We start from the raw sequence: 27,512 nt of genomic DNA on the forward strand, positions 1-27,512 counted from the left end.
TTCAAGTGGTGAGATTTGAAAGGGTTTAAGTAGGGCTAATATGGGTATTTGCAACCTCTTGGTTTATCGTTTCCAAAGGGAGAAACAAAGTGGTGTGCAAGTTATGTTCTGAATGCATTTTCTGCTTTTGCTAATGATGCACATCGCTCTCTATTGTTTTTCAGGAGAAATGAACCTGTGAGTCGGCCTCACTCTTGGCACTCCACCAAGTTCACAGAGAGCCAGTCCGAAGCTGCTAAAACAAAGCTGGCCCCTGCTGTCTGGTCCACCAGATGCGATGCAAGGTGAATCTGCACGGCTAAAAAATAAATGAATAGATAGATATCCTGCTAGCACATACAATACAACACCTGTTAAGAGCATTGGTGACATTCTGTTGTCTAGTCCACATCCCAAAAATTGGCACGAATAAGGAAGAAAATGGAAGTTGGGTATGTACAGTTAGGGTTCTCCCCAGGAATTCTGTATAGCCGGGTGGCATTATAGCCCGGAGCACTTTTAACGACAAATTAAATTGCCTTACCTTAAATATATAATAAGACAAAGAATTTGAATAATAGGGAATTGAATAATGAAAAATAATCCATCATAATTCATACACAGGCTACACTGCTCCATTTACGCCCTGATCCTTTGCAATCTTTTTTGTGTTTCTGCCAGAGCTTGCACATCATACCACCCAATTTCTTGCTGTAAAAAAGCCATTTCCATCCCCCCCCCCCACCCTCCATAACATCATACCCACTATCACGATGTTTCTTTTTTTATGCACTGGTCCCTCTTGCGGTTCTTCCCATTCGCTTTCTACAAGTTGCTCTTTGTTGACTCTTATCAGGTTGCTCTTTTTCATTTTCTTCATTTTTTCTTTCTTTTTTTCGTCATCCATTTCGGTTTGGTAATTTCCAACTTCATTGTCACTATTTTTGCTTTGAAAATGATCAGTTATTTTTTTAGCAGACATTTTAACGTTTCAGCCCCTCGAAGTGCTTAAAACAGAAAACCCATCCCTTCAACTCTCTGATTGGTTAAATGTAGTGTCAAGACATAACACAGTTGTCATTTGGTTCCAAGATTGTGTTGTACAGCCTGAGCTCTTTTGTTGCACTTTGCTCAAATGTAATGCTAATGTTCAAATGTAAGTTCATTCTTTTCCCTTTTCTTAAGTGTTCGTCTTTATGAAAACTCTGGTATGTTTAATGTGTTTTTTCAGTTCTGCATGATATATAGCTGCCATGTAACTGTGAATACATAGGACAGTGAACATGGTATAATTTGTGTACAGAACATGTAGAGGGCCTGAACAGCAGTATGGAGCAGATTATGAAAATACAATACTTTATTTTTTAAATTAGCAATAATTCATCCTCAAAAATATCCTTTGACAGGTTTCTTTGCATTTATGTAGCACAATTCATGAAGCAACCTCTTGAATGTTTATCTCTCAAGGAAATTATTATTAAGCTTTCCTTCGCACTGCTTTTTTGAAGTGCAACCATACAAACTTTTGGATTATTATATCAAAAGTGACCTTTTAAATAGAAAATATATTTAGATCCACACAAAAACTTGGTGCCAGGGATTTGTGTTCTTCAGAAATATTATAAACCAGGGATGTGGAACCACCGTACCAAGTAAAACATTTTTTTTTTTTAAGAGAAGTTATTGTATCCTTGTGGGCATACAGTAATTTGCTAAGCTTGTAAAGTCTCTAACTAATGCATTATAGAAAGCAATGCCTATATGTAAAATGAACATACCATGTTGTTGCATATTCCTGGTAAATACAATGTAGAAGTATGAATATGCATTTAATAAATGCCTTTTTCTTTTTATTTCTAGTTCGTTTTCACATGACCTGTCTAACTCATGGGATCAGACGAACCTGCAACGAGTTTCCGATCAGTTCAGCTCCCTGGGCAGCATGGACAGCCTAGACCATTCCTCCCACAGCTACCAGCATGGACGACTCTCTCCTGCTAAGTCCAACAACAGTATCGACAACCTGGGAGGAGGCAGCAACAGCAAGCGGGATTCGGCTTACAGCTCTTTCTCCACCAGCTCCAGCACCCCAGACTACACTTTGTCCAAGAGCAACGCAGCCTCCACTGAGAACATGCTGTATAAAGTGGGCCAGTGTGACTCCGGGAGGTATGGAAACGGGAGGCACAGCCAGAGCCTGAATGAGAACAGCAGATTGGATGACAGGCAGGGATATCTGCAGCTGCCGGCTAGGAATGGGGGCAGAGAAAGCCCAAGGACAGAAGAGCAGCCTGGATCACGGCACTCCAGCTCAGGGAGGTCCAGCTTCGGCCCGGTGTGGCACGTCCCTGAAAAGAAGAAGAGAGCCCCCTCCCCGCCACCTCCCCCCCCTCCGGTCCGCAGCGATAGCTTTGCAGCTACCAAAGTTCATGAAAAAGGTCTCCTCCCGCCTTACTCGGAGAGACCTGCCACCCAGAACGTTCAAAAACCTCAACCCAGGGTTGCAGACGGGCCACCTATCGAAGCTGCAGACTATCAACAGAAGCTCATCCGTGTCAGTGAAAGAGGACCTGATGCAAGGAGGAGCTATAACCCTCCTCCCAAGAAAGAGTCTCCCTCTTCTTACCTATCGATGGACAGCTATAATAACAACCAGTTAAATGCTAACCGGTTACAGTCTTTGTCAAGCACAGATGTACGAATTGGCCAACCTCCCAATGCATATGTGGCCCATCACCAGCGGCAGTACAGTGATGAAAGCACTTTATATACCCACACTCGATCTACTGCAGTACCAAAGCAACAGAGTGTTGGCAGCTATTATAGCAGCATGCAAGAGTTACCGACTGGCAACTTTAATCAGTACTATAATCAGGCCCAAGTCAGGACCTCTAGTGCTTCCTTGGCCAATCCTCCTACAGAGCAAAATATGGAGAGTGCTGGGCATAGCAGATATTACTGCGTTACAGCAAGGCAGCCAGCCCAGTCGGTCTCTCAGGCATCACTGGTGAAAGTTGAAAACTGGAAAGGTAGCACAGGGACAGAGTCGGCCCAGGGACTAAGTGAAAGGAACTCTGCTGCACCCACAAAGGTCCAAAAACCAAAATATCCGCTACCTCACCCTGAAGTACAGGAGAACAATGGATATTATCGGCTGGAGGACAGCCATGACAGGTCTCCTGCATCCATGGAAGAGATGCCATCAGTAAAACCCATTGTAGATGAAAGGGGAAGCCAGAAGAGTAACAGTGGATATCATTTAGAATCGCATTACATTGGCTTTACCCATAACAAACAGGATAACCTCAAGAACTGTGGTGGTGTTCAGCAGAGAAGTCAGCAAAAAGAGCCCCAGTGGCCAGAAGATGAAGGCAAGATTTGTCCACAGAAAACCCCAATGTTGCACTCCCTAGCTCAAGAGAGCAAACATTTAGCCTCCAAACAGATGGAGCCTCCAAACAGCCGCAGGCAGGATGCTTTAGACCCCCTTGCCACAAAACAGCAGCGACGGAGTGACCGTTATGCCACCACATTACGTAATGAAATTCAAATGAGAAGAGCTAAGCTGCAGAAAAGCAAAAGTGACGCCACCCTGACGGGTCCCAACGAGGTTGAAGAGGAAGCTGAAATCTGGAAGGAGGAGTCAGCTGAGAACTCCACATCATCTTCAGATGGCTCCTTCAACAACACTTACAAGGATCACCTGAAGGAAGCTCAGGCCAGAGTTCTTGGGGCTACATCTTTCAGGAGACGGGATCTTGAGCCTGTATTGCTTGAGCATCCAGCAAGCCCATCTGATACCTTGCCCAGTTACCCCACAACAACATCATCTCATCCAAATAAAGATGCCAACCTCCAACCTGCCTTCCTTGAGGCCCCACAAAGCAAACTGATCCCTGTAGCTGCTGGTGGTGCTTCCCACACGTCTCGCATTGGAGGCAGGAAACGCTTCACGGCTGAACAGAAAGTCAGATCCTACTCTGAGCCAGACAAGATGAACGAGGTGGGAGTGGGCAAGACCCACCATCATTCCAATAATCCTGATAAGGCCACTACTTTTGCAGATCGACGCAAATTCTTTGAGTCAACAAGCAAGCCTGCATTCCTAAAACCAGCAAACAGGCCAAACCAACAGGGCTCCTTCGAAGAACAAAGTGAGGTCAGGTCTTCCAGAAAACTGCATCCTAATGAGACTGAGGAGTCTTGGTATGAGCGCAGAGCCCGTGCCGCCTCCTTTGGCTATGAAAGCTCTCTGGGAGCTCTTCACGAGGATAAAGATAACTATAGGGATATAAGCAAAAAGTACTCGGACAGGTATATGATGCTGGAACAGCAGCGGTTAGGTACTTTTGCAGAGTATGAGGCTACCTGGAATGAGCAAAGGAAGCCATCAGAAGCAAAGAACTCTGGAATGTACCACTCTGCTGACAACATCCTGGATTCAGGGGTCGAAGAGCATAGTAAACCTCAGTACGTGCATGAAAGATCCAGGTCATCTCCGTCTGCAGATTTCTATGGAAAGGTAAACTGATTTTTAAATGTTCCTATCCGTTTTAAGACGTTTTATTGATTTACTTTCAGTAGTCCTTTTTAACTGAATCGCTGTGCTGTTTGCTTTCATTGGGATTCCAAATAATGTTATCCTATGATAACAGGACACAGTTTAAATTACAAATGTCACAAAGGTTCCCACTTGCATCTTTCTGTCGCAGAGTACTGACTGATTCGGTTAAATTCAGAAGCTGAACATAATATCTTGCGAGGCAGAGCCATAAAACTTATGACATTTGTTTTGTAAGTATTGTCGAAAGCAGCAGGGACAAAACAGTAAACTCCAAATGCAAATGGCTATTTAATGAATATAAATCAGTGTAATATCAACGGAAGTAACACTGTTGCCTTGTCCATCCCTGACTTAATGTTTTAAACATGCTACAATAAGTCTCTGTAAAAATTGGCTGTAGTCTGTATGTCTTTTACAGCATATTGTTATAATTATTACCCTGTCTGAGCAGCGCTATAGGGGAGTTAGACCTTCACAACCATATATCACTATCCTGAAATAATGTTGTGTACTATTATATGGGTATATAGAGTCCGGTATTTCCTGCACTAAAGCAGGAGGCAATTAGGGAGGAGTCAACTGACTAAGCAGTGTTCTCGCTTGTTTGATACGTCGCAAGACCTTTTTATCACGTCTGCTTGGTGATATTAAAAATGCGTGTGGACGAGGTGAAACAAAAGATAGCGCAGGGTTTATATCATGTAGTGGATAATGGTTCGAGAGGTAAATCACAAGTGTTGAATTCTTTTGGAATCAAAGTGAATGAAAATAATGAACATGTGACTGGGTTCGTTGCTTGTAAAACCTGTCATGTTTTTGTGAACGACAGCCACAAAACTGGTACATCATCTCTGTGAAAGCACAGGTGTAGCTCCCTTTAAACTGGTGGCACGAAAGGAATAGACAGGTATTTTATCGTAAAGAAATAGAGATAGTTAATATGTTACAATGTTAAAATATATCCAGACCACTAGAGAAAGCTACCACACTGTATAGCCTATTGTGTAAATTCAATCTGTGGAGAATGGTAGAGATATCTGTGTGTGAGTGACAGCGTGAGAGAGTCAGTCGGCACAGGCAGTAGGTAAAGGACAAACACTTGTGGGTTCGGGTTGCAGGCCTTATTAAAGTGGGTAAGAGGATGGTGTTGCAGCAGGTTGCGGGTTCGGTCGGGTCCTGTAGTAGCGGGTCCGGGTTGGAAGCGGGTCGTAAAAATCAAACCCGCGCAGGACTCTACCAGTATACCATGCAAAATTAAACTGTAATTAAAATACTGCCAGATTAGTTTTGTGTACTGAATTTTTATAATCCAATTGTATTAATTTATACAGCATTGAAAACCTCTATTTCCTGCCCCCACAAGTGCCACGACCTGGTGCACAGTGCCCTAAAAGAAAAGCCAGTGGAAAGACACTGCATGCCTCCTTCACAGTCCACATAGGTTATTGGAAACTGGGTTTAACTGACCTTTTTATTAATATATGGGAATCTATTTGGAGATTACCTGTCGCTTGCAGGTATATGTGTCTGTAGCTTGCAAAACGGAAACTGTACATTTTGCAATATTCCCACCAGATTGACAGGCAACGTGACTAATTAAAATAACAAAACATTCAGGCTTAGTTGAACATTAATCCAAGTTGGTAAATGTTGACACACCCAGTGAACAAGGAGTAGGTGTAGTTGCAAAATACAACTTCTCACACGATGAGCTGTATTAAATAAGAATTGTATTACATTGCATATTTTATTTTTCTTTATGCCAAGGCAGACCAAATCCTCAAGAAAGAGGTTTCATAATAAAAGGTCTTCTTTCAGTTTGAAGCTCTCAGTCTGTTAGAGATTATTTTATGTTGTAAATCTTTTTTCTTTTCTTTTTTTTCCCCCAGAACATTGTTGTGCAAGCAAAGAAGAAAGCTGAAAATTCTCAAACAGACCAAAAACTTCCTGGGGCTAAAAGCACAGATTGCAACATTTCTGTAGCAAGGTAAGGAAGTGGAACTTAAAAGTATTTTTTGCATAGTATGCCATTTCAGAAACATCTTTTAAATCGTTATCTACAATTCTTTGTCTAAGCCCTTTTAGAATTTTATGATGCGTGTTTCAAATAGTATGAGAGTTATGTTTCTGTGTATAAGATAATGGGTACAGTTCATAAAGAGAACAATAAGTTGTATTCTCTCTATAGACTTGTATCTCTTGCAGGTTTGCATTTAGTTGTATTTCTATTTTAAAGGGAGTCGAATGTAACTGCTTGTGTTTCTTAATATTTCTAATACAGAGTTGCAGTTTTTATAGTATAGTTTAGCATTCTTATTGCAGATTTTGTGTATTTGACTGTTTTAATCCCAGGGATGCTGGTTCGTTTGGTTTAGAAAAGCTGGTACTCCAGAACCCACTGAGTGTCCAAAAATTAATTTTCTTCTGATATTCTCTGAGAACTTTGTAGCTTGTGTGTCTAATACTGATGAATTACTGAGTAGGTGGATCATGGTTTTTATGGTGGCATTCATTAGTAGATCCCCTAACAATGGGTGCCAGTGTGAGACTAATACACCTACGCTTGTACTTTGTTATTGCTTGTGCAGAACAATTTTGTCATTTATAACCGGGTAATCCATGTCAATTACATGGCTGAGAACCAGCTGTTTCATATAGAAAGTATTTGGTGGTGTTAGGCCATAGAGTGTAGGTACCACTCGTAGAGGGAAGGCACTGTATCAGTAATGCTCAGGTGGGTCTACCATTATAGTAGAATTAACATTGATTATTTAAAGCTGTGGTAGTCTTTAGTTTACAACACCAAAATTAACCCTTTCATTACTTGGGCTCAGAAAATCCCTGGTAAAAGGGATTTCACTGGGATGTCATTAACCCAAAATTATTTTTCTTAAAAAAAAAAAAAAAAAAAAAAAAAAAAAAAATTGTTATTTTTACAAAATATCTTATAATTTTAAGTGTAAATATATAATGTAGGTATGAAGAGTGTAACTGATATAGAAACATAGCATCATTTATTCAGTGTTTTAACTTTTATTTGTACTGTCCTTTTTTGCTCTACACACAAAACTCATTATGAGGCTGGCATAGATACCATTAGAACTTGCCCTTGATAACTACAGTCAGTAGCTGACTTTACAGTATCCTGATCATCTTTATTCTTATTAAACTTTCTTTTAATCAGCTAAAGCGTTTATATGCTGTCTTCATAGTTTCCGTTTTCTGATTTAAATTCTTCTGGGTATAGATTCATTACTTTTGAAGTTCTTGTCTTAATGTTTGGTACACAGCTGTATTCTGTGATTCATTCAGTCAAGTTCCATTACCGGTGATGTCCACTGAAAATAGCTGCCACATTGTTTTAACCAATGGCCATATCAATAGCCTTACATTTGTCCCCCAGAGATGCTATGTTTTTGTTCATCTTTATTTTTTTATTTTTTTATTTTTACTGTGAATACTGCAAATTGACACCTGCTAGAATACCAGATGTTGTCTATTTTAAATTAATTGATGTAATAACTGAATATCGGATTCAGTTCTAATAAACTGACACTGAAGAACTCCTTGTTACAAGCAGAAAATGCCCTTTTTGTCCTCATCTGCAGTTAAATTATGCATGTGGCTAACTGGTTTCCAAGGTCCTGAAACAAATGTGTGCTCTGAAGTTCTTGCACTCCCGTTAACCCTAGAATTCAGTTCAATGGGAAAGGCGGGCAGGGCTTGATATTGTGTGGGTTTTACAGCTGCTGTTCATTAAAGCTGGCACAATGTACCCCTTAGAATTGCTGTTTAAATCATTTTGGCTTATTTCATATTCTATACTATTATATACCTACTTAATATGTTTGTGGTGTGGCAACAAATTCAACTTTTGGTTGTAAGATAATGGCATTTATGCCACATTAACATATTGAATTACATACCGCAATGTACTTAACGAAAACTGACAAAAATGAAAAAATGTGACATTTCGAAATCTAACATGATATACTGTACTACTATTATGACTTCCGGTATCTAAATTTTGTTTATATAGTTTATTTTTTATTCTGTCATCCTAAAATTCTAGATGATGCAAAACTTTTGGCCATAGCTGTAGGTTAAACTGTTCTTTGAAAACTACGTTCTAACTATCTCTAAAACAGTTACAAAACTCCAAACCTCATAAATAATCAAAATGTTACTTTTTCTTTTTTTCCTTAACATCAAACATTACTTTAAAATAGTCCTTGGTGACCATCGACTTTAAAAATGATCACAATTATGTTAAATCCTGTTTTAATTGTGTCTTTATCTGTAGTTAATGGTTCTTTCTCTCACTTGTGCTCTTGTGCTCAAAATCGCACGGTACAGATGTCATAATCACAAACTACAAATATCTTCTTCTCCCAAACCGCTAGTCCGATTGAAATAAACCCAATGGCACATATGATCGTAGTGTGGTTGTCTTTAAAGGGTGTTAAAGGGAAGTTGCTACAATAAAAAACATGCCGGCCATGTTGGATGACATCATCAACATACAAAACTGACTTTTTGAAACCGGTAGTCCGATTGAACCAAAAATGGGCACACATGATCCAAGTGTGGTTGTCTTTGAATGTTGTTCAAGGGAAGTTGCTACAAATAAAAACATGGCGGCCACGTTGGATGACATCATCAACTTACAAAACTGGCTAATAACTCCTTGTAGAGTGCAGATAGGGCCATGGTTACTATGGAACACATATAGTAACTCATGTATGCTCTGTACAAAAATGTCATTGCCTGTGATCTTTGACCTCTCCTAAAGGTCAAATGTAAAACTGCCTTATAACTCATAATAGAGTGCACATAGGGTCATGGTTACTATGTACAAATGCCATTCTGCACTATTTGATAAAGTGTTTGGTACTGGTACTGTTACACAGAGTATATAAAAGTATTAAAGTCTTCTGTGATCTGTGCTCAAGTTTGATTTTATAGCCTTTTCTAGCACATTAGTTACAGATACAAGAAAATGTATCATACTTGGGAGGACACTAAATAAATAAATAAATACATACATACATACATACAAACTCACAGCTGTTGAAGGCACCGACAATTATGCCATGAAGAGCTGTTAGAAACATCAGTTATCTGATACATTTTGCAGGCTTCCGCTCTAGGCGTGCACAAAGACATTAGGGTGGAACACTGCGATTCTGTGTCTCAGTGAAAGGAGAAGGCAGCACAGTGCTGCAGCTTGTGGGAGGTGTGACGATAGCAATACATCCATATTTAATGAGGTTTTGAACACTAGCAAACTGTAGTTAACATGCTTTTCATGGGAGTGATGCTGGCTCTCAGTAACATTCAGATTATGCAGACAGGAGGACGTATTGCTGTCTTTTACTTCAGTCCTGTTTATTGAAGTTTTACCAGGTATGTTGTTCTAGCCTTTTATTACAGATTTTTGTAACTAGAATGGAGAGGTTCAGAGATCTAATTTGAACTAGAAGCAAATCTAGTTCCATGCAATGATGGGACAGCCCAAAGGATATCTGTTATGTCATACTTGCAATATGCATTAAGTTAAACTCTATTAGACCTTATGTACCTGACAATGCCAATAGAAACACCAAGTCTCCTGATTTCACTAGTTATATGATGTTTTTTAAATACATTTTTTAGGTTACGTACTGTACTGTAGCTCTGAAATATCAGTGAACATAAAAGTTGTCCTTCTGCCACGTTTCTTTTTTTTTAATACTCTATTCATGTTTATAGGTTATCTGTTGCCTTTTCTAAAAAATATATACATATAACACATTTCAAATCGCCAGCTTTAGACTACTATAGTTGGTATTTTTCAAATGTTCAGATAAGATAATCTGTATGATTTATGTTTGTCAATATTTAACATTAAACACATTAATAAAAAGGTTTGCTCTAAGGCAGTATTGTTTCAGATTTGTATATGTAGTGTATTGTACTAAATATGGAGTGTTACAGATTAATTTAAGTTGTGTTTACTACTATATTTATTAGACATTTTCAAATGGCCCTTGGATAACTGCTTAATTGTGTACAACTACCAACTGTCTTTCAGCGAAACAGAATATTCAATTATAATCTCATGTTCAACTTTCCAGAATAAATGGTATTCTATATGGGACTGGTGCACAAGAAAACAGCTATTTGCAGCTCCTGTAAGTGTACTGGAGTGTACTGCATTGAATGTTAACAGGAAGTTCTGTTGGTATAAATTCAGCTGCATTAAAGAATAAACTGGCAGCTCAGAGGTAACATGTCTTATATCTGTCACCCCCGTCCACCCCATACTGGTCTTTTAATCCTGACCTCGAGAGACAACGTGTGCAGATTTAGAGATTATTGTAACACGTTTAATTAACTTTTTTTTTTTTTTTTAACCTCAAAAAGAGGCCAGCTGGAAAAAACATAATCAAACAAAATATTTAAGTATGACTCAAGATAAACTGTTGCCCAGCGTCTGTAGTGTCCTTACATAACATGTTTAATGTTTAATTAAGAATAGGCTTCATGTAGAGCCCATAAATTGAAAGGTAGTGCAGCGACACAAGATGTTTATTTTAAAGGTGGATATGATAGTCAAGTTAGTTCCCCAGGTGGATTTGCTGTTTGCTACTGGTGCTGCTGTAATATATTTCCAGCAAAGGACACTTGGCTAAGGCTGTAGGAGTAAACACAAACCTGTGTGTGAATAAGGTATACCACTGTGTGACATGAAAGGACTGCTTTTGCAAAGTATTAATGCTTCAGTCTTTAATCCTCCCGTCACATAAATTGGCATATTGGGCTTTCTTTACTGAAGGAACAGTGCATATTTATGTGTAGTTTGGTATGTAGTTTAAATTTCCAGTAAGCTTTTGTCTGTATGAATAGAAAAACGATGCATGTGATCTTGGAGTACTGTGCTTGTCACTCTGTTTTAAATGAAATGTCTCTATTAACCAGCTGAACAGACGCTCTGTACACACATATGTATTGTTTATGTAGGGAGTGTCAGCTGGATGTGTCTTGTAATGTAAATTAATCTGAACCCCTTTTATGACCTTAATATTTGTGTGGCCTATTTCAATGTGATTGGCGTGTTCTCTTCTTCTGCCACTTTTCATCTGAGAGTTGCAAATGATATACCAGAGAAAACGCTCACCTTCGCCAACAGAATGGCAATGAACTCAACATTTCTCCCTGCAGTTAACACTGCTCTAGTAAACTGAAAGTTCCACGTTCAGTGACCAAACCTCTTAGAAACTGAAGCAAATTTCCTCCCACTGGAAAATTCCAAACACAGTAAAACCGCTTTGGGGTGATAAAAAACATCAGCAGTACAATTCACATTACAAAAAAAAAAAAGCTGGCATGATTTATAGGTTCCATCTGAACTGCTTTTGGCTATAGCGGGTGTGGTAAGATTCAGTATTGTTGATACCCTCTATTGATAATGTCTTTTGACAGAAGGGGTGGATTTATCATAATTAAAAATGTATATATTTTGTTCATACATTTTGGCTCCATTAAGAATAAAAAATAAGTCTGAGAAGCTTTTAACATTGGTCGTTTAAACCATACATGTTTTACGCTTTTAGTGAGCACAGTCACCTCAGTTTAAACGTGTAATAAGCAGCCCTTTCCAAATAATGTGTAGATCCGTTGTACAATACAATGTCTGGAAAACTACTGCGGTTTTGTTTAGGTTCCACACTGTAGGCTGTTTCCAGTTTATTCTTGACTGGTATATGTTAAGAGGTTGTGATCACTATGGTACAGAGGAGCTACTCTAAGCATTTCAATTGTGATTTAGTAGTTGGAGAGGTCCTGTATACTGGAAACCGGTGATGAGCCTGAATGGAATGGCCTTTTCTCAATCCCAGCATGTTCTTCAGTGTAACATTACGAGGATTTGCTGTGCCTACTGAATTACACAGAATGAGCTGTTACTATGTGGTCCAAATGTCAATAAAGAGTTAAATATGGGACTTCAAAAGGCCGGCATCTCCAGATCTTTACCTCTTGAAGTCCCCCTGTTTAGGATAGAGTCCAGTATAATTTTAAATGTGATACAGGGAATTACTGTAAATAGTTCAAATTGAGATAGATTTATTAACACTTACCATTAACACTTTGCAGGTCTTTGTCATTGGGCACCTTTGGTGCTTGGAGTTTTCTTTTTCTCTTCTCTTTGAACAGTAAGATCTTCTTAGCATGCTGCATGAGAACTAATCGTGTCCTTTCTAAGACAATTGTTCACCCTGAGTAATGGTTCCTTGACCCTCTATGATGTGTGTATTTACTACAGTATATTTAAAATAAATGTGCAACCTATATTTATAATTATTAAAGGTCTGATGACTAGTAAGAAGCAAATGGACAAAACCACTTTTACTTCCAAACCAGTCAAGGCTTGACTCAATGACACTATCAAGCCTCTTGAAATACTTTCTGACATGTACAGTATGTTTAAACAGAATATACCATAGAGGGTCAAGGACATTTCCCTGATGTTTTACCACTGGTTTTATTTAACATGGTCAATATTTCTGAATAGCACCTATTTATGAAATGTGGAAATATGTCCTATGTATTGATGCTCACAAACTGTAAAATGCCCCAGCCTCTGGTACACACTATTGTTTAAGTGCATTGACTCTTCATTAAGTCCTGTTATCTATTTCTGCCAAGTTACCCTCCCCAGTTCAAAGAAGATTGTTTCTGCCATGGTAAATGCAGTACAAGAAAAGGACAACTCGTATATCTTCACTGATTATTTGGCATGGTGGTAGAACAGAGCTTGTTTTTTCTCAACAAAAGCTCAACAGAGACTGCAGAAGGATGATGCAAACTGTAAACCTGGTTGCTCAAATTATTCAGTACATGATCTTAGATTAAGACCTTCCCACTCCTCACTCCTTTTCCATTTTAATCATGCTTGATCCCCACAATTCTGTGAACCAGTCATTGTGCTTTACCTTTCAAGATTGTACTGAGTGACACACTGACATCCAACACTGTTACCAAATACTTTAGTAATACTCGCTTATTAGTGAGACGTGAGTGGAGAAAGCCATAAAGGGTGAAACTATATGAAACTCCTTTAAGTTTCTGTAATAGGTTTTATTTTCATTATATGATTGCCATATGTTATTTTAGTAACACTTTATTTTACTTACTTTATTTTACATTGGTCCTGTGTCCTTATATTTTTCAAAAGAGAACTAATCAGTGGCTTGAGTTTGAACTGCAAAACATGAAGTCAATAAGAACCAGGAAGCAGCAGGATTTTCAGCTATAGTGTGGTCATTGAGATACCAGCATATTGCAAATGAAACTATAAATTAGAGGCAAAGAATCGAAAATGTCAAGACAAAAAGGAGACCAGTGATAATATAGCTAGTGCTAATATGAAGTAAGACAATTTAATTTTAAGTTCTTGGTTACCACTCCTTTTAAGAATAATGTTTCAATGTATTGCTGGCACTGATAATATTTTCTAATACCGGCATAATAAAATTCTCAAGTCTGTGCTCTGCTGCAATACAATCTACACCCACTTACACATAACCTTATATAATAAACAAGTACACACCTAATTTTTTTTTTTTTTTTTTTTTACACACACAGTGCTCTGCTGAGAAGCTATACAGGGCAAAGTCCTCTTGGAACTCCTCATACAGTGTGCTGTATAGTGTAATCAACACATCTCAATAATATTTTTATCTAATGTACAGTAAACATTCATTCTCATTGACTTTATAAATGTTCATGCAAACAGTCAAGAAAACATGTTTTGCCTACTCTTACAGAAATGTATGTTTTTTTTATAAATCATTCATTTTGAAGCCTAAACATAAGATGTCTCCATTATAGTTTTTTACTTTGCTGTTACATTTGCTTATTATGCCTTCCATAATAAAGCTGCTTCACCAAAGCAATAAAAAAGACTCTTTTTAGGTATTAAACCGGAATGAAAAGGCTTCACCAGTAGAAACAGTGTGGTTTGGGTTAATTGAAAAGGATACACTTTATTTGGTACGATGTCCTTGGTTCAGGCTTTGGCAGCACCTGGCCTGGGAAGTGCCTAATAAGCACCTACAATAAACATATTTTGAAACCATAGGGTTTCAAAAACCCTGTAGGGGAACCTCAATTGGGAACACTGAGAATATACTGCAGTTCACTTACAAAACTGTACAATTGTATCCCATGGTAAAGGCATTGCAAAGTGTAGTAAAGCTTAATAAAAGCAAAGTGAAAACGTGGTAAAGCACATACTGTCCACTTATGGTAAAGCATGGGGAAATGTATACAGTTGTACTGCATAAGCATGGGAAATTAATGGTAAACTGTTGAATTACCTTGTGGTATACAGTACTTGTGTAAGAGATTTGCTGACTTTCCTTGGTTACCTTTCTGTTTTCTTTCAAGCCTCTCTCCTGGTTGTACTGTTTCTCTTCAGCCTCCTTACAGCACAAAGCAGACTTGTTGGCTTTCTGTGCCTGACAGGTACTTTCTCACCGCTTTCATCCTTTCTTTTCCTTCTCACTCACTGTCCTTTAATCTGCAGCCTTACATGGCCAAGAGGGCTGCAGAATAGTTCTGATAATGAATATGTTGTAGTTTCACAAGAATTCTATCTTACAGCTGATCAGTTTATTTAAGTTTTATTTATGTTGACTGTCCAGCTAATTGTCAGTTGTGATGTTTTCTTATACCAGATTACAGGCTCATCAGTGTTATTTTACAGACTTCAAAATAACATGTGCGAGCTCAATATCCTTTTCAATTGCACAACCAATCATTTCATATGGGAATTATAAAAATGAAATGACCGATACCGTAATAAAACTAGTAACTCAACCAATTACGTGATTGTTTATTTCAGATATAACAGTCATTTTGAAAAGAAAAATGTGTTGTCTGCTTCTAGAAAGTTTGGAAGGGTTTTTTTTTTTTTTTTTTTTTTTTTTAATATAAACAGCAGCGTACTCTTGTGGATACATTTGGGCATGTGTAAGGGTTAGGTGTAACAGCATTAGATGTATAACTTCTTCAGATGTTATGAATTTGTAGTAATGGGCTGGATTTCCCACAGTATTAAATTAATGTTTTTTTTAGAGTAAAAGAGTGTGATCCCAATTACAGAATGCGTGGTTCTAGCATCATTATATTATCTTACTATATGTAAGCCATGTTTTATCATTGCAGCACGTGGAGAATAGGGCCCGATATTGCATAACGGATAACTAACATATTTTCGGTTCTGTTTTAGACTTTCTGACGGAAGACATAAGGAATGTAAATCGGATGAAAAGCTACCTGTGAATGACCAAAGCACAGAGGACAAGCGCAGATCAACCAGCAGGCAGACTCAGCCAGAACAGCTGCTGCGCACATCTGCAGAAAACCGAGAGAGAGCTGTTACGCTGCCCAGTGACTACGGCTACATAATTCAAGAAGGGGAAACTGAATTCAAGAACAGAGATTTTAACAAGGATGTTCCCACTTACTTAGAGAGCCATACCCTGAATAATAATCGCATCAGATCTCAAAGCACAGGACTAGATAATCCGTCTAGCAATATAACTGCAGCGCCCTACAATAAGAAGAAGGGGCCTGTGCCTCAGAGGCCTCCTCCGCCTAAGCTGGATAAATACAAACGTCAAGACATCCCATCCTCCTTGATAGACTCTTCGGAATCGCTGCTCAGTTCACAAAGGGCTGTTGGGCTTTGCTCCCCCAGCATAGAGGGGCCGCTGAGCACCATACCTGCCCCAGCCTTGGACACTGCTTCCACTGCAGCAGAGCCTGCCCGGGCTGCCAGTCAGTCAGGGGAGAACCAGCACGGAAAGGTGCTGGAGAATGAGCACAGAACTATAGAAAAACCTGACGTTGCACAACACACCACCACCTCCTCCAAGTATCCCTGTCTTCTTAAGCCTTCTATGGATGTTCCTAGATCACCTTCTCCACAGTTCGCCCCACAGAGACTTACTGATAAACCACCTGTCTCCATAAAAAATGAAACTCCATCAAGGTATTATATTTGTATGATACATTCTTGATGTTCAGCATCTGATACATAGCTACAGGACACAGCTGCCTGCATGATAAAACATGATTTCCTGGGTCAACATGACACACAACTGGCTAAGGAATAATAATATAATAGACTGTTCTGCTTCAATAGTGATGTCTGGTATACCAAAGATTATCTTATTTATAACCCTTTTAAAATGTTTGAACGGGGGGCTCCCGAGTGGCACATCCAGTAAAAGCGCTCTGTGTGGAGTGCAGGATGCACCCTATAGCGAATCCAAGCTATGTCACAGCCGACCGTGACCGGGGATTCCCAGGGGAATCCGTGGTTCACTGCGCACTAGCGACCCCTGCGGCTGATACGGTGCCTGTGGTTATGCAGTGGGGATGCCAGATCTGTGTTGTCCTCTGGCACTATAGGTCTGATGGCCTCGCTGTGGATCCGCAGTGCGAAAAATGACGGATTGGCAGGAGCACGTTTCAGAGGACGCGTGTTCCAGCCGCCGTTTCCCGGCGGGGGGGTTGCGAGTGGTGAGCCGAGGATACAGATAATAATTGTGCATACTAAATTGGGGAAAAAATGTTTGAACAAAAGTTGTAAGTGTAAAAAGTTGTCAGGATGTTAACAATGAAAAGAAAAATTCCAGGTATATTATTTAAACAGTTGTAGCAACACGTAGGGATGTGTAACGCAATATTTTTTGGAACCCCACTGCTTACTCTTTTTAAAGTTGTATAAAACATTTTTTCTGTAAGTCTATACTTTTTATTTCCAAATTAGCCTTTGCCTTATGTTTTAGGACAAATGACTCTTATGACACAGTACAGTAAGTAATTTATTAGTGACACTTTGCAGTGTGCATTTCAGTCCAGCTTTTATAGGTACAATGCAATAAGTATCTACTTTAGGACCTGAATGGATGTACAATTGATTTAGAACACTGTTAAACAAAGACCTAGACTGTAAGGCAGCTTTGTCCACACTTTGAGGATCAGGGGTGTCTTTAAGGAATTGAGGACTATAGGAAATGAGTACAGCACGCATATGAGAAATATGGTATAAAAACCTGCAGCCTTATTTTGATGGTTTGAATTTACATGTTCTTAAATTTCATATTTTGTGACAGAATCGAAAAACTGATGGAGAACAATACCACTGTCAAGATGGTGCCTATCAAGATTCTTCATTCTGAAAGCCATTCCGAGAAGGAGAGCCGACAGTACCTCCTCCACAACATCGAACCCATCAGTGTGCCCGACCAGCAGGAGAAAGACCAGATAAAGACTCTGGGCACTAAAGAGCAGTCCTACTCCCTTTTCTGTGCTTACACAAGACAGAAAGAGGAGCAGATGAAGGAGGAACAAGACAGGACATGCGACGCGACACAAAATGAGCTTCTTTGGGAAGAGGTAAAGGATAGTGTTTCACTTTCTCCAGCGAACAATGCAGGGAAGGCTAATGACAGGGCAGTAGATGACTTGAAGACTGAGGAACTGGCCAGAGAGATTGTGGGAAAGGACAGATCACTGGCCGACATCTTAGATCCCAATATTAAAATGAAGACCACCATGGACCTCATGGAAGGCATTTTCCCCAAAGATGAGCAGCTGTTGGAGGAAGCCCAACAACGCAGGAAGATTCTCCCAAAACAGAATTCTCCGAAACCTGCAGAAGAAAAGTACGTTTTTTATGTTTTTTTGCAACCGTAATAATTCACCAGTAAAAGTGAGTTAGACACACCTTACATGACCAAGAAAACAGAATTACACAGTTTTTGCATGCTTTTCAAATGTTACACATTATGCAATTGAAATTCAGCCATGAATTATAAAATGTGTTGCAACTATTAAAGCTAAGGTGTTGCGCAGTCATGTTCAGTCCTGCACAGATGTCTGTTTATTACATTCTTTCATAGTTTATCATTCTGTAGTTTTATCAGAACACAGACAACATTGACAGTCTAGTCTGTTTATGTTTACCACAGGTTGTTTTAGCAGTAGGGGCACTCATTTGTTGTTCTCACTTATATATCGATATGTAAGCTGAAGGGCATGTTTGCAGCAGTAGGAGGTTATACTTTTGTAAACAAACAAGGGGATTGCTTCAGCCCACCCCCCCCCCCCCCCCCCCCCACCCTGTGGTATTTTCTTTAATTAGCTTTTTTTTTTATTTCTGTATTTTTGGGAGCTTTTCAAAATAACAACATATTTGAATATCATACAGTGTGTAAAGAGCTGTGATTGTGGCCATTTTGTATAGTTTCATTAATAAAAACAACTTCTAAACAGCTTTTTAATTATTAGAGAAACAGTGAAGGCTCAATGAAACAGTATGACATACCGTCAATAAGTTATGTAACTGTCAGTTCGTTTATGGGTGGGAATTTGTCAGTACTGGGTTCAGAAAAACAGCTTAAAGTACCTGGAAAATATATATATATTTTTTTTATTGTTTTTCTAAAATAAAGTTTGTATGATACCTTGAAAATGTTTGCTGCTTCAGCGGTTGTTATAAGAAGTTACACACACACACACACACATACTTAATGCCTTCCTAAAAAAACAGAAGATATTTAATGTACTGTATCAATAATAATGTTACCCATATTTAAACCTAACATCAGAAAATATGACTAATGACTCTCTGCTGCTGCCTGGTGCTACTTTTCAGCCATGGATAGGACTTTTCAATAGATTTGGTATATTGTAGGGTTTTTTTGTATCTATTAAATTTGAGATCATGAACAACACAGAGAATGTGCGTAGTGTGTGCGTATAAAACTGATTTTATTTGTTTTTCATAGGAAAAACGAAGAGAGCACAGCCTCCCTGGCTACCAGCTCCTCCTACTACAACACATCAGCCCCGAAGGCAGAGCTGCTGATCAAGATGAAGGATATGCAGGAACAGATTGTAGAGGAAGAGGAAGACTCTGAAGATGAGCTGGACCACGACCTCTCAGAGAAGAAGGTAAGGAATGCATCCTTTCGTTTGTGTTCACCCTTGCATGCCAAACCTTTGAAACATCAGGGCCTCTGTTGGATGTTGCACGTCGTCACACACAATACAAAATGGGAGCCAGCAGCACAGTCTTCATGTATTCACATCAACTCCATAACCTTCAAAGTTATCTCTTTGACATGGGTCTCTGGTGGCTTACCTGTACAAGCACTGGCACAAGGTGAGTCATGAGTGTGTGCCAAGTTCTTGGCAAGTAGGTTGCAACTGTGAAGCCATACTCAAATTGGGCATTTCAAATTGGACAGAAAATTGGGTAAAATGTATTTAATTATTATTATTATTATTTTTTAAAATAAATAAATCAGATCCTGCAAACACACTCACACATCTTGAAGAAAGAGGTCTACCTTATACATACTGGAATTTACATTATACCAGGAAGTCTGTTTCCATCTGGGTAGACACGTCAGCAGGTAACTGTGATATTGTGGATTTGCATCTCAATCCACATGAAATAAAATAAGTATTATTTCCAGAGCGTTGGCATGACTAAAATCTGTAACATGAATCCATACCTGGAATCATCTAATAACAGCTGTTACCACACAACATTTAATTAGCAGCTGCTGCAACCATCTAAAAAAACAATGCCCAATAATATACAGCAGAGGGCACTGTTTTACAGCAAACACATCACACTGCCTCCCAAGTACATCTGCCACCAATGACTCTCCAAGAAGTTAGAACTAAATCATATTTATGTTTATTATACATTTCAGTATTATTAATCTGGTAAATTAGCCAGTACTATAAGTACAGTTGTTTTTTTATTTATTTATTTTTATTTATAACTGTACCTGATATGTAAGAATATTTTGCCAACTGTGTGTATTTGTCTATACATAGGAGATAATTTAACAGTGCCTTGACATTTACCAAAATGTTGACAGATGACAAATTTGTTAAATCATATTCAAGTATTTAGCAATACAGTATGCCTGCTTACATATTTCCATAATACAACACAAGTCACATAATAAATGTACCAGCCAGACTATTCTACCATTTTTATATGTGGTCCCCCTGCTGCTTATGTACAGTTTATTTCTAAAGACACAAAGCTAGTATGACGTATCGAAATACAGTCAGTGCTGGAGGCCAAATTAAAGGCAGGATGTGCTCCTAGGGTTGATAAAGGTGTGTGGGGGGGAGAGGGGGTATAAATGTATGAATTAACACATATTTTTCTGTTGTCCACAGCAAGAGCTGATTGACAGCATAAGCAGGAAGCTGCAGGTGCTGCGTGAAGCCCGGGAGAGCTTGCAGGAAGACATCCAGGCCAACATAGCCCTGGGAGAAGAGGTGGAGGAAATTGTGAAGCAAGTGTGCAAGCCCAATGAATTTGACAAGTTCAGGATGTTTATTGGAGACCTGGACAAGGTGGTCAGCCTGCTGCTGTCCCTATCCGGGCGCCTGGCTCGAGTGGAGAACGCTTTAAACAGCCTGGACGAGACTGCCTCCACAGAGGAAAAGGTGAGTCTCATAAACGGTTGTCACTGTGGGAAATTCACTCACCCATTCCTGTAAACCTTCGAGTGCTTGTCATACGCTCCTTCACAATTGCTAACAAAATCAATTGCAGGTCCCCAGGACTATGAGTTCAATGGAACATGGCCCTCCCAGAAGATACATGACAAAACGATTTGAATTGCTCAGACTATAATGATGCATATACAAATGAATAGGAACAGTAGTTAAAGGAAAGGCTATAATGATGTTAGCTGAATAAGCAAACATAAGTGCTGGCAGCTCAACTGTATGTTTATCCTTTCAGATTAAGGTGGTGTCAGAAAAAAAATAATATCTGCTGAAATAAATTCTACTCCATCATATTTAAGAGTAGAGCAAGCAAGTGGCTGACCCATGACTTTCCTACATAATAAAACCATACCGAATTGTAGCCTGAGACCAGCCACACCCCATGGTTGTTTATGTGTTTTATGTTTTCTACTGTTGCATCACTATCATAATAATCCTCTTATGTGGAAGATTTTTGCATTCATTTGTAATAAATTGTCACGTAGAGCCAATGGAACATAATTATGAATGAGTGATCACACTGAATCCAGGGATGCTAAACCAAAGCCATTACTATCAGTTATTTTCAGTCAGTTATCTCATTGATTTTTTGTTTTGTTTTGTTTTAAACAGAATTCATGAACTGTTACTAAAGTTTCATGCCCAACGCAGAACCATCTCCTTCAACCTGAGCATACTACCATAGCTGCACTGGACTAGCCACCACTGAGCTAATTACATTAAAACTTGCACAGATAGGAGGAACTGTAAACTCCAATATCCAAATGATTACACTTGGCCAGCCGAAACACTAATGTTCCTCAGGTTGACGACACCCATTCATTGTTTCTGTGTGTATAATTACGTCTGTTCTCTTCTCCCTCAGCGCACACTGACAGACAAAAGGAAGCTACTCATCAGGCAGCACGAGGACGCGAAGGAGCTCAAAGAAAACTTGGACAGAAGGGAGCGAGTGGTCTTTGACATCCTGGCCAGCTACCTGAACGAGGAAAACCTGGCCGACTATGAGCACTTTGTCAAAATGAAGTCAGCCCTCATCATCGAGCAGCGCAAACTGGAGGATAAAATCAAACTGGGTGAAGAGCAGCTGAAGGGTCTGACGGACAGTCTTCCCCTGGAGAGCCGACAGCTGGAACACCGGATCACCTTTTGAGAATGAGATTGAGATTATCTTCCCCAACAGAGTGACTGTGGTGTGAAATGTTTTTAATCCACTAGGGGGACACAAGCAACAGAATTAAAAAAGGATGGAAGATAAACACAACACACACCTTTAATTTGCAGTGTATTGTTTCTAAGATTTCTTTATTGTTGTATTGCTTGAAACCATTACTTTTTTCCACAAAACAAACTCTTTGTTTTCTGTACTCTCGTAAAAATTGTCTGTTTTTAAAAGTTAGTGTGAATATAAGAACAAAGAAGTACCTGATACATATGAGAAAAATTTGCTTTTGTTTTTTTTTGGTTTGTATGTTGCAAACTCCTACTTTTAGAATTTGAAGTGATTAGTGGAACTTGAGGAAAGAGCAGTACTACTCTCGAGTCAGAGTAATATAAATATCAGAAGACCCTGAAGCATCTAACAGTAATTGAAATGTTACATATTGTGTAAAATTCATTATTCTGCTTAGGCGTGATATTTAAATGAGTATCTCTCCTGTAACATACATACATATCATATCACTAGGACCACATGTTGCTGTTGGTGTAGAGAAAATCACAAGACTACTTAGTATCACTGTTTAGGAAAATAGCACATTTATTGTATCAATCTAACATCTAACACAAAACATGGTGCTGATTCGGACAGTGTCACACAACCTTGCATTCCTGTCCTTTTAGTCCTGTTTCGTCGATGTTGCTTACTGCCAGGGAAAACGTCTGGCTTTCTAAGACTTAAAATGCTTTTACTATTGAAGCTTTTGCTAACAGTAGATATAGTATAAAGGGATTGTGTAGAGATCAGCTGGGCTTGTCTTACAGGTGTGTGTGTGGGGGGGTTGTCTTTCAAGACTTCTTAATACTGAGGCTGCACTTTAGTGAGAGCTCCCTTAAAGCAAAAGGATTACGGAAATGTGAGAGTTTCAATGCTTGATACAAACTATATATGCTGCAGCTTGATGTCCTGCATCGTTTTAAGGTAATCCATTCAGTAGAATGGATGGTAAGGTTTAAACCATCCCAAGTCTCCAGAATCTACATCGCTTTCATTACTTCAACAAGGTCCTTATTCTCAGTACTGTAGGGACAAATTATTTTCCACAACACAAGAAAACCCAGTCAGCTGTGCAATAGAAACAAGTGGACTATCCAGTTGTGGGATCAGGCTTAAGGTGGAGTCTGGATATAAATTAAAACTCTACTTTGACATTTTCTATACTCAACATTACAACCAATGGGAATGATGATTTTAATAATTAGGTTTATGACAAATACAGTGTACTTGGCAGGTAAACACCAGAGAGGTGGTTTATGCCGTCCAGGTGTTCACTAAAGGGATAACCATCATCAGTGCTTTGGTACCTAATGATACTTGTATGGTACAACTTGTAACCCATGATCATCCCATAGGGGCTGGTGTAATATATCTGATGTTTTTAGTCGTCATGTTTTTTTTTTTTTATGGCTTCTTTAATGAAGAGTTTATATGAAATGTGAATAATTATTTAACTTCAAAATAAATGTGTATATAGCAAGATTTGGTCCGTACTGTAGCTCTAGAGATCTGGTAGAGTACCCAGCCCGATGGAGTAATGTTTGTATGCCTAATAAGGAAAAGACCCCACAAATGAGTGAAAGTTGGTTCCACAGGCTCCAGTTAGCACTAATCTTAGACTACCAGATGTCACCGTAGCTAAACAGGGTCTGTGTAACTATCTGAAATATTCCAAACACTGCTGCACCTTTTTCTGGTGCACTCTCAATTCTTCATATTGATTCACTATGGATTTCATGGGGCCATTCATTTTTATTGGGCTATAAAGAGGTCAGTCTTAAGTGGTGCTGCATGACGTGTACTGCATAGTGTATACTGCCTTTTACATAATAAACAAAACAAAAAAAAATTATACCACGGTCAAGCCACCAAATCCACAATGTTAACAAATGCACATTAAGTGAATTGATTTTCATTTCGAATAGCACACAATATCCCTGTGACTGACAAGCTTGTAGCCTTATATATATATATATATATATATATATATATATATATATATATATATATATATATATATATATATATATATATATTAGTTTTAACTTGATACTTTTAACATTTGTATGCTCTCAGCTGTACAGCTTTATTCTTATTTTAATAAAGTGTCTGGTTGAATATAAATAAGTGTTTCTTTTTTTTCTCTTCTGTTACTCTACAAAGTTTGTTTCAACAAGTTTTTACTGTAGCAAACTCACCTTGGGGGTCTGTTTTGTGATCTAAACCAGGGGTGTCCAATCGTGGCCATGGATGGGCTATTCTGTTCCAAGGTTAACGGGTAAAATTATGTCATTAACTATTTTAGGACCTGGAATTAAGATTTATTGTGTGAATTAAACGATTTTGAATGTGGCTGAAACAAAGAGCTGAAACTGCCAACTTTGCTCATGACCATGTCACAGCTTCCCTTTCATGTCTGTGGCAAGTCTAAGAATAGCCTACTAATGGCCCCTAAACGTCATTTAGTTTGTCAACTAACATATACTGTACATTATATGCAAATGGAATTGCACTGTAAGGTAAGGATGGGCTCTTAGTCATGCTTTAAAATCCATTATCTGACCTCTTAATAGCTTTATTAACATTACTACTGGTAACAATTCTTGTGTTAAGAATCGTGTGGTTCTTCACTTTTTTATTTTTATTTATTTTATTTTTTAAGTTCACATTCACGTTGTCTGATTACAGCTGGACCGTTGGCGTGCGTTTGAATTCTACAGCACTTGGAAGTGATGAGGTACCAGGAAGCAGCAGCAACTTCATATATTTACTGTATTGCATATTTCAAATTGAAGTATAAAATACAGACAAAGAATCAAACAGTCCTCAACAAAAGAAAAGGCGTGCCAGTAGTAATATTTTTAATACTAAGAGCGCAACACTGTACAACATTTACAAGCAAGGACACGCTGGACACTGTGTGTGATAAATCGTTTGTTAGTGTTACTTTCTCTTAGCTGAGCCTTGCCCTGTCACAGAGTTGTACCTTTATTGAAAGATTAACATTCAGAACACAGTTGGATTAGTGGGCAGGGAAATTACTACAGGACCAATCCCAGTCGATTAACCCAGGGCATTCTTTATAACCCCTTAAGGGGTTAAAAGGGATTGAGCAGCAGTTCTAACATTTTCTTCTTCAATTATTATTATTATTTATTTCTCAGCAGACGCCCTTTTCCAGGGCGACTTATAATTGTTACAAGATACAATTACCCATTTATACAGTTGGGTTTTTACTGGAGCAGTAGGTAAAGTACCTTGCTCAAGGGTATAGCAGCAGTGTCCCCCAGCTGGGATTGAACCCACAACACTCCGGTCAAGAGTCCAGAGCCCTAACCACTACTCCACACTGCTGCCTATACATTTGAGAGTGATTCAAGTATCACAAGGAAACTGACAGTTTGGATGACCAGATTCAACCTTTCAGCAAATTTTAAACCCTGTTTTATGCATCTCACCAAATAAGACACATATGTCCTTTGTACTTTAAAGGGTTCAAATAACCCCTTTACCTACTGCACAGCGGCCTTTTAATACATGTGTTATTTATGCTGTATATTTTCCTGATACTGAAGATTGCTTGTAAAGATGATAACATAATGTAGGAAGAGGTTACCTAGCCTATGGTGGTACATGATATACAGCAGAAGGGCAAAGCAGTATTTGGACACTCCTACTATCCTGTATCCAAAAGCAGCCCCAAATAGTCAAATCTATATCTAGTGCCATTGTTTAACTTCATGTCCAACAAATAAGGTGACATGAATCGATTCTGTAGCCATTTAACCTCTGGATATTTTTATTACGGTATTGACTGAATTCCAAAGATGTTAATGTTAAGCAAATACTGCTGATTAGTCAGTTTTAGTGTTTTTAACATGCTGTGTCCACAATCATTTTCAATATGTTATCTGATGTATTCTGTGCTAGTAGTAACTATATGAACATAATTTAGATATTTTATTTAACATCACGTAATAAAGATACTACAAAATGATATTACAAGTCAGCCGGAAGTCATACTAGTAGTACAGTATTTCATGTTATATTTCGAAATGTCACATATTTCGTTAAGTATATGGAAAACTACAAAGCGTTATGTAATGCAATATGTTAACCTAAAATAATTCAGCAGGTTTCATTCAACTTTATGAAGCAAAACTGTTGGCCATAGCTGTACCTGTAGTAGTGGAGTTTTGGTTTATTTACTTTTTTAAAAGGACATCCCTTTTTATTGGGTTTTTGTTTTATTTATTTGGTTACTGGATTGGGGAGAATTACACCGTGTAACAATTTTTTTTTTTTTTTTTTCGGTTCCTGGGTAGTAAGTGTTATTTCCTAATTGCTTATGCCTCAAAAGTATAGAAAATGGCTATTATTCCCCACAAACTTTGCTTTTGTGATTATTTTGAAATTTACCTATTTTCCAGAACATTCCAGATAGATACAGTGCTGAGTAAACTTGGAGTAACTTCTAGAACTTTCTAGAACTTTCCAGTAATATAAATAGTAGTATAAATACAGGGGCCTTAAGCCCACCAGTTCAGTTTAGTTTCAGCTGCCTAAGTGGATACATATCTGCATTTTTCTGAGATGGCATCAAGAGGCTGCAAGCATCCGGCAGACGCATTTTGCTATGTCTGCGGCCAATTTATCAAGACAAGAGCGAAAAAGTACTCCGTGGAAGCATCTGCTAAGATGTGTGAGGCCTACAAGGCATATTTCGGCATGCCTGTCGGGGATCAAGACAAACCCTGGGCACCTCATTTCACCTGCGAGCACTGCAAAAAAACTCTGGAAGGTAAGATGGACAATTGCTGCTCTGAATTTTATGTTATAAAATTTGTTAAAATTTTTAAAATTGTGAAAGTTTTTAATTTTAAAATGTTTTACAATTTTCAATGTTATTGAAAAAATATATATGAAAAATGTTGCAAGAATCTCTTACACATTAGTCATGGGTGAAATAAATGTATTTTTGTAGGATGGTACAGAGGGGAATAGAGAGCCATGAAGTTCGCTATCCCAAGAATTTGGCGGGAACCCACTGACCACTCAAGCAACTGCTACTTCTGCATGGTGGACCCTTCCAAATGTCGGACTGGCAAGAATGCACCTGCTATCACGTATCCGGACCTTCCTTCATCCATC

General features: G+C 38.6%; 1 protein-coding gene across 8 annotated transcripts in view; it reads left to right on the forward strand.

Annotated features, from left to right (window-relative positions):
* LOC117406915 (protein Shroom2-like) overlaps positions 1–24,347 on the forward strand; it is an 80,904-nt gene extending 56,557 nt beyond the window's left edge. For 7 of the 8 annotated variants that reach the window (XM_059028961.1, XM_059028962.1, XM_059028963.1 and 4 more), the window contains 9 exons: positions 165–284; positions 1,840–4,501; positions 6,433–6,530; positions 14,975–15,052; positions 15,819–16,583; positions 17,713–18,264; positions 19,390–19,555; positions 20,807–21,079; positions 22,011–24,347. In XM_059028961.1, the coding sequence (XP_058884944.1) occupies positions 165–284; positions 1,840–4,501; positions 6,433–6,530; positions 14,975–15,052; positions 15,819–16,583; positions 17,713–18,264; positions 19,390–19,555; positions 20,807–21,079; positions 22,011–22,298 (5,002 nt within the window). In that variant the 3' untranslated portion in view covers positions 22,299–24,347. The remainder of the gene's footprint in view (positions 1–164; positions 285–1,839; positions 4,502–6,432; positions 6,531–14,974; positions 15,053–15,818; positions 16,584–17,712; positions 18,265–19,389; positions 19,556–20,806; positions 21,080–22,010) is intronic. The other variant, XM_034011319.3, reaches the window with a different exon arrangement.
* The last annotated feature ends 3,165 nt before the right edge of the window (positions 24,348–27,512 follow it).

This window comes from Acipenser ruthenus, chromosome 8, assembly GCF_902713425.1.
Source record: "Acipenser ruthenus chromosome 8, fAciRut3.2 maternal haplotype, whole genome shotgun sequence".
Lineage (NCBI taxonomy): Eukaryota > Metazoa > Chordata > Actinopteri > Acipenseriformes > Acipenseridae > Acipenser > Acipenser ruthenus.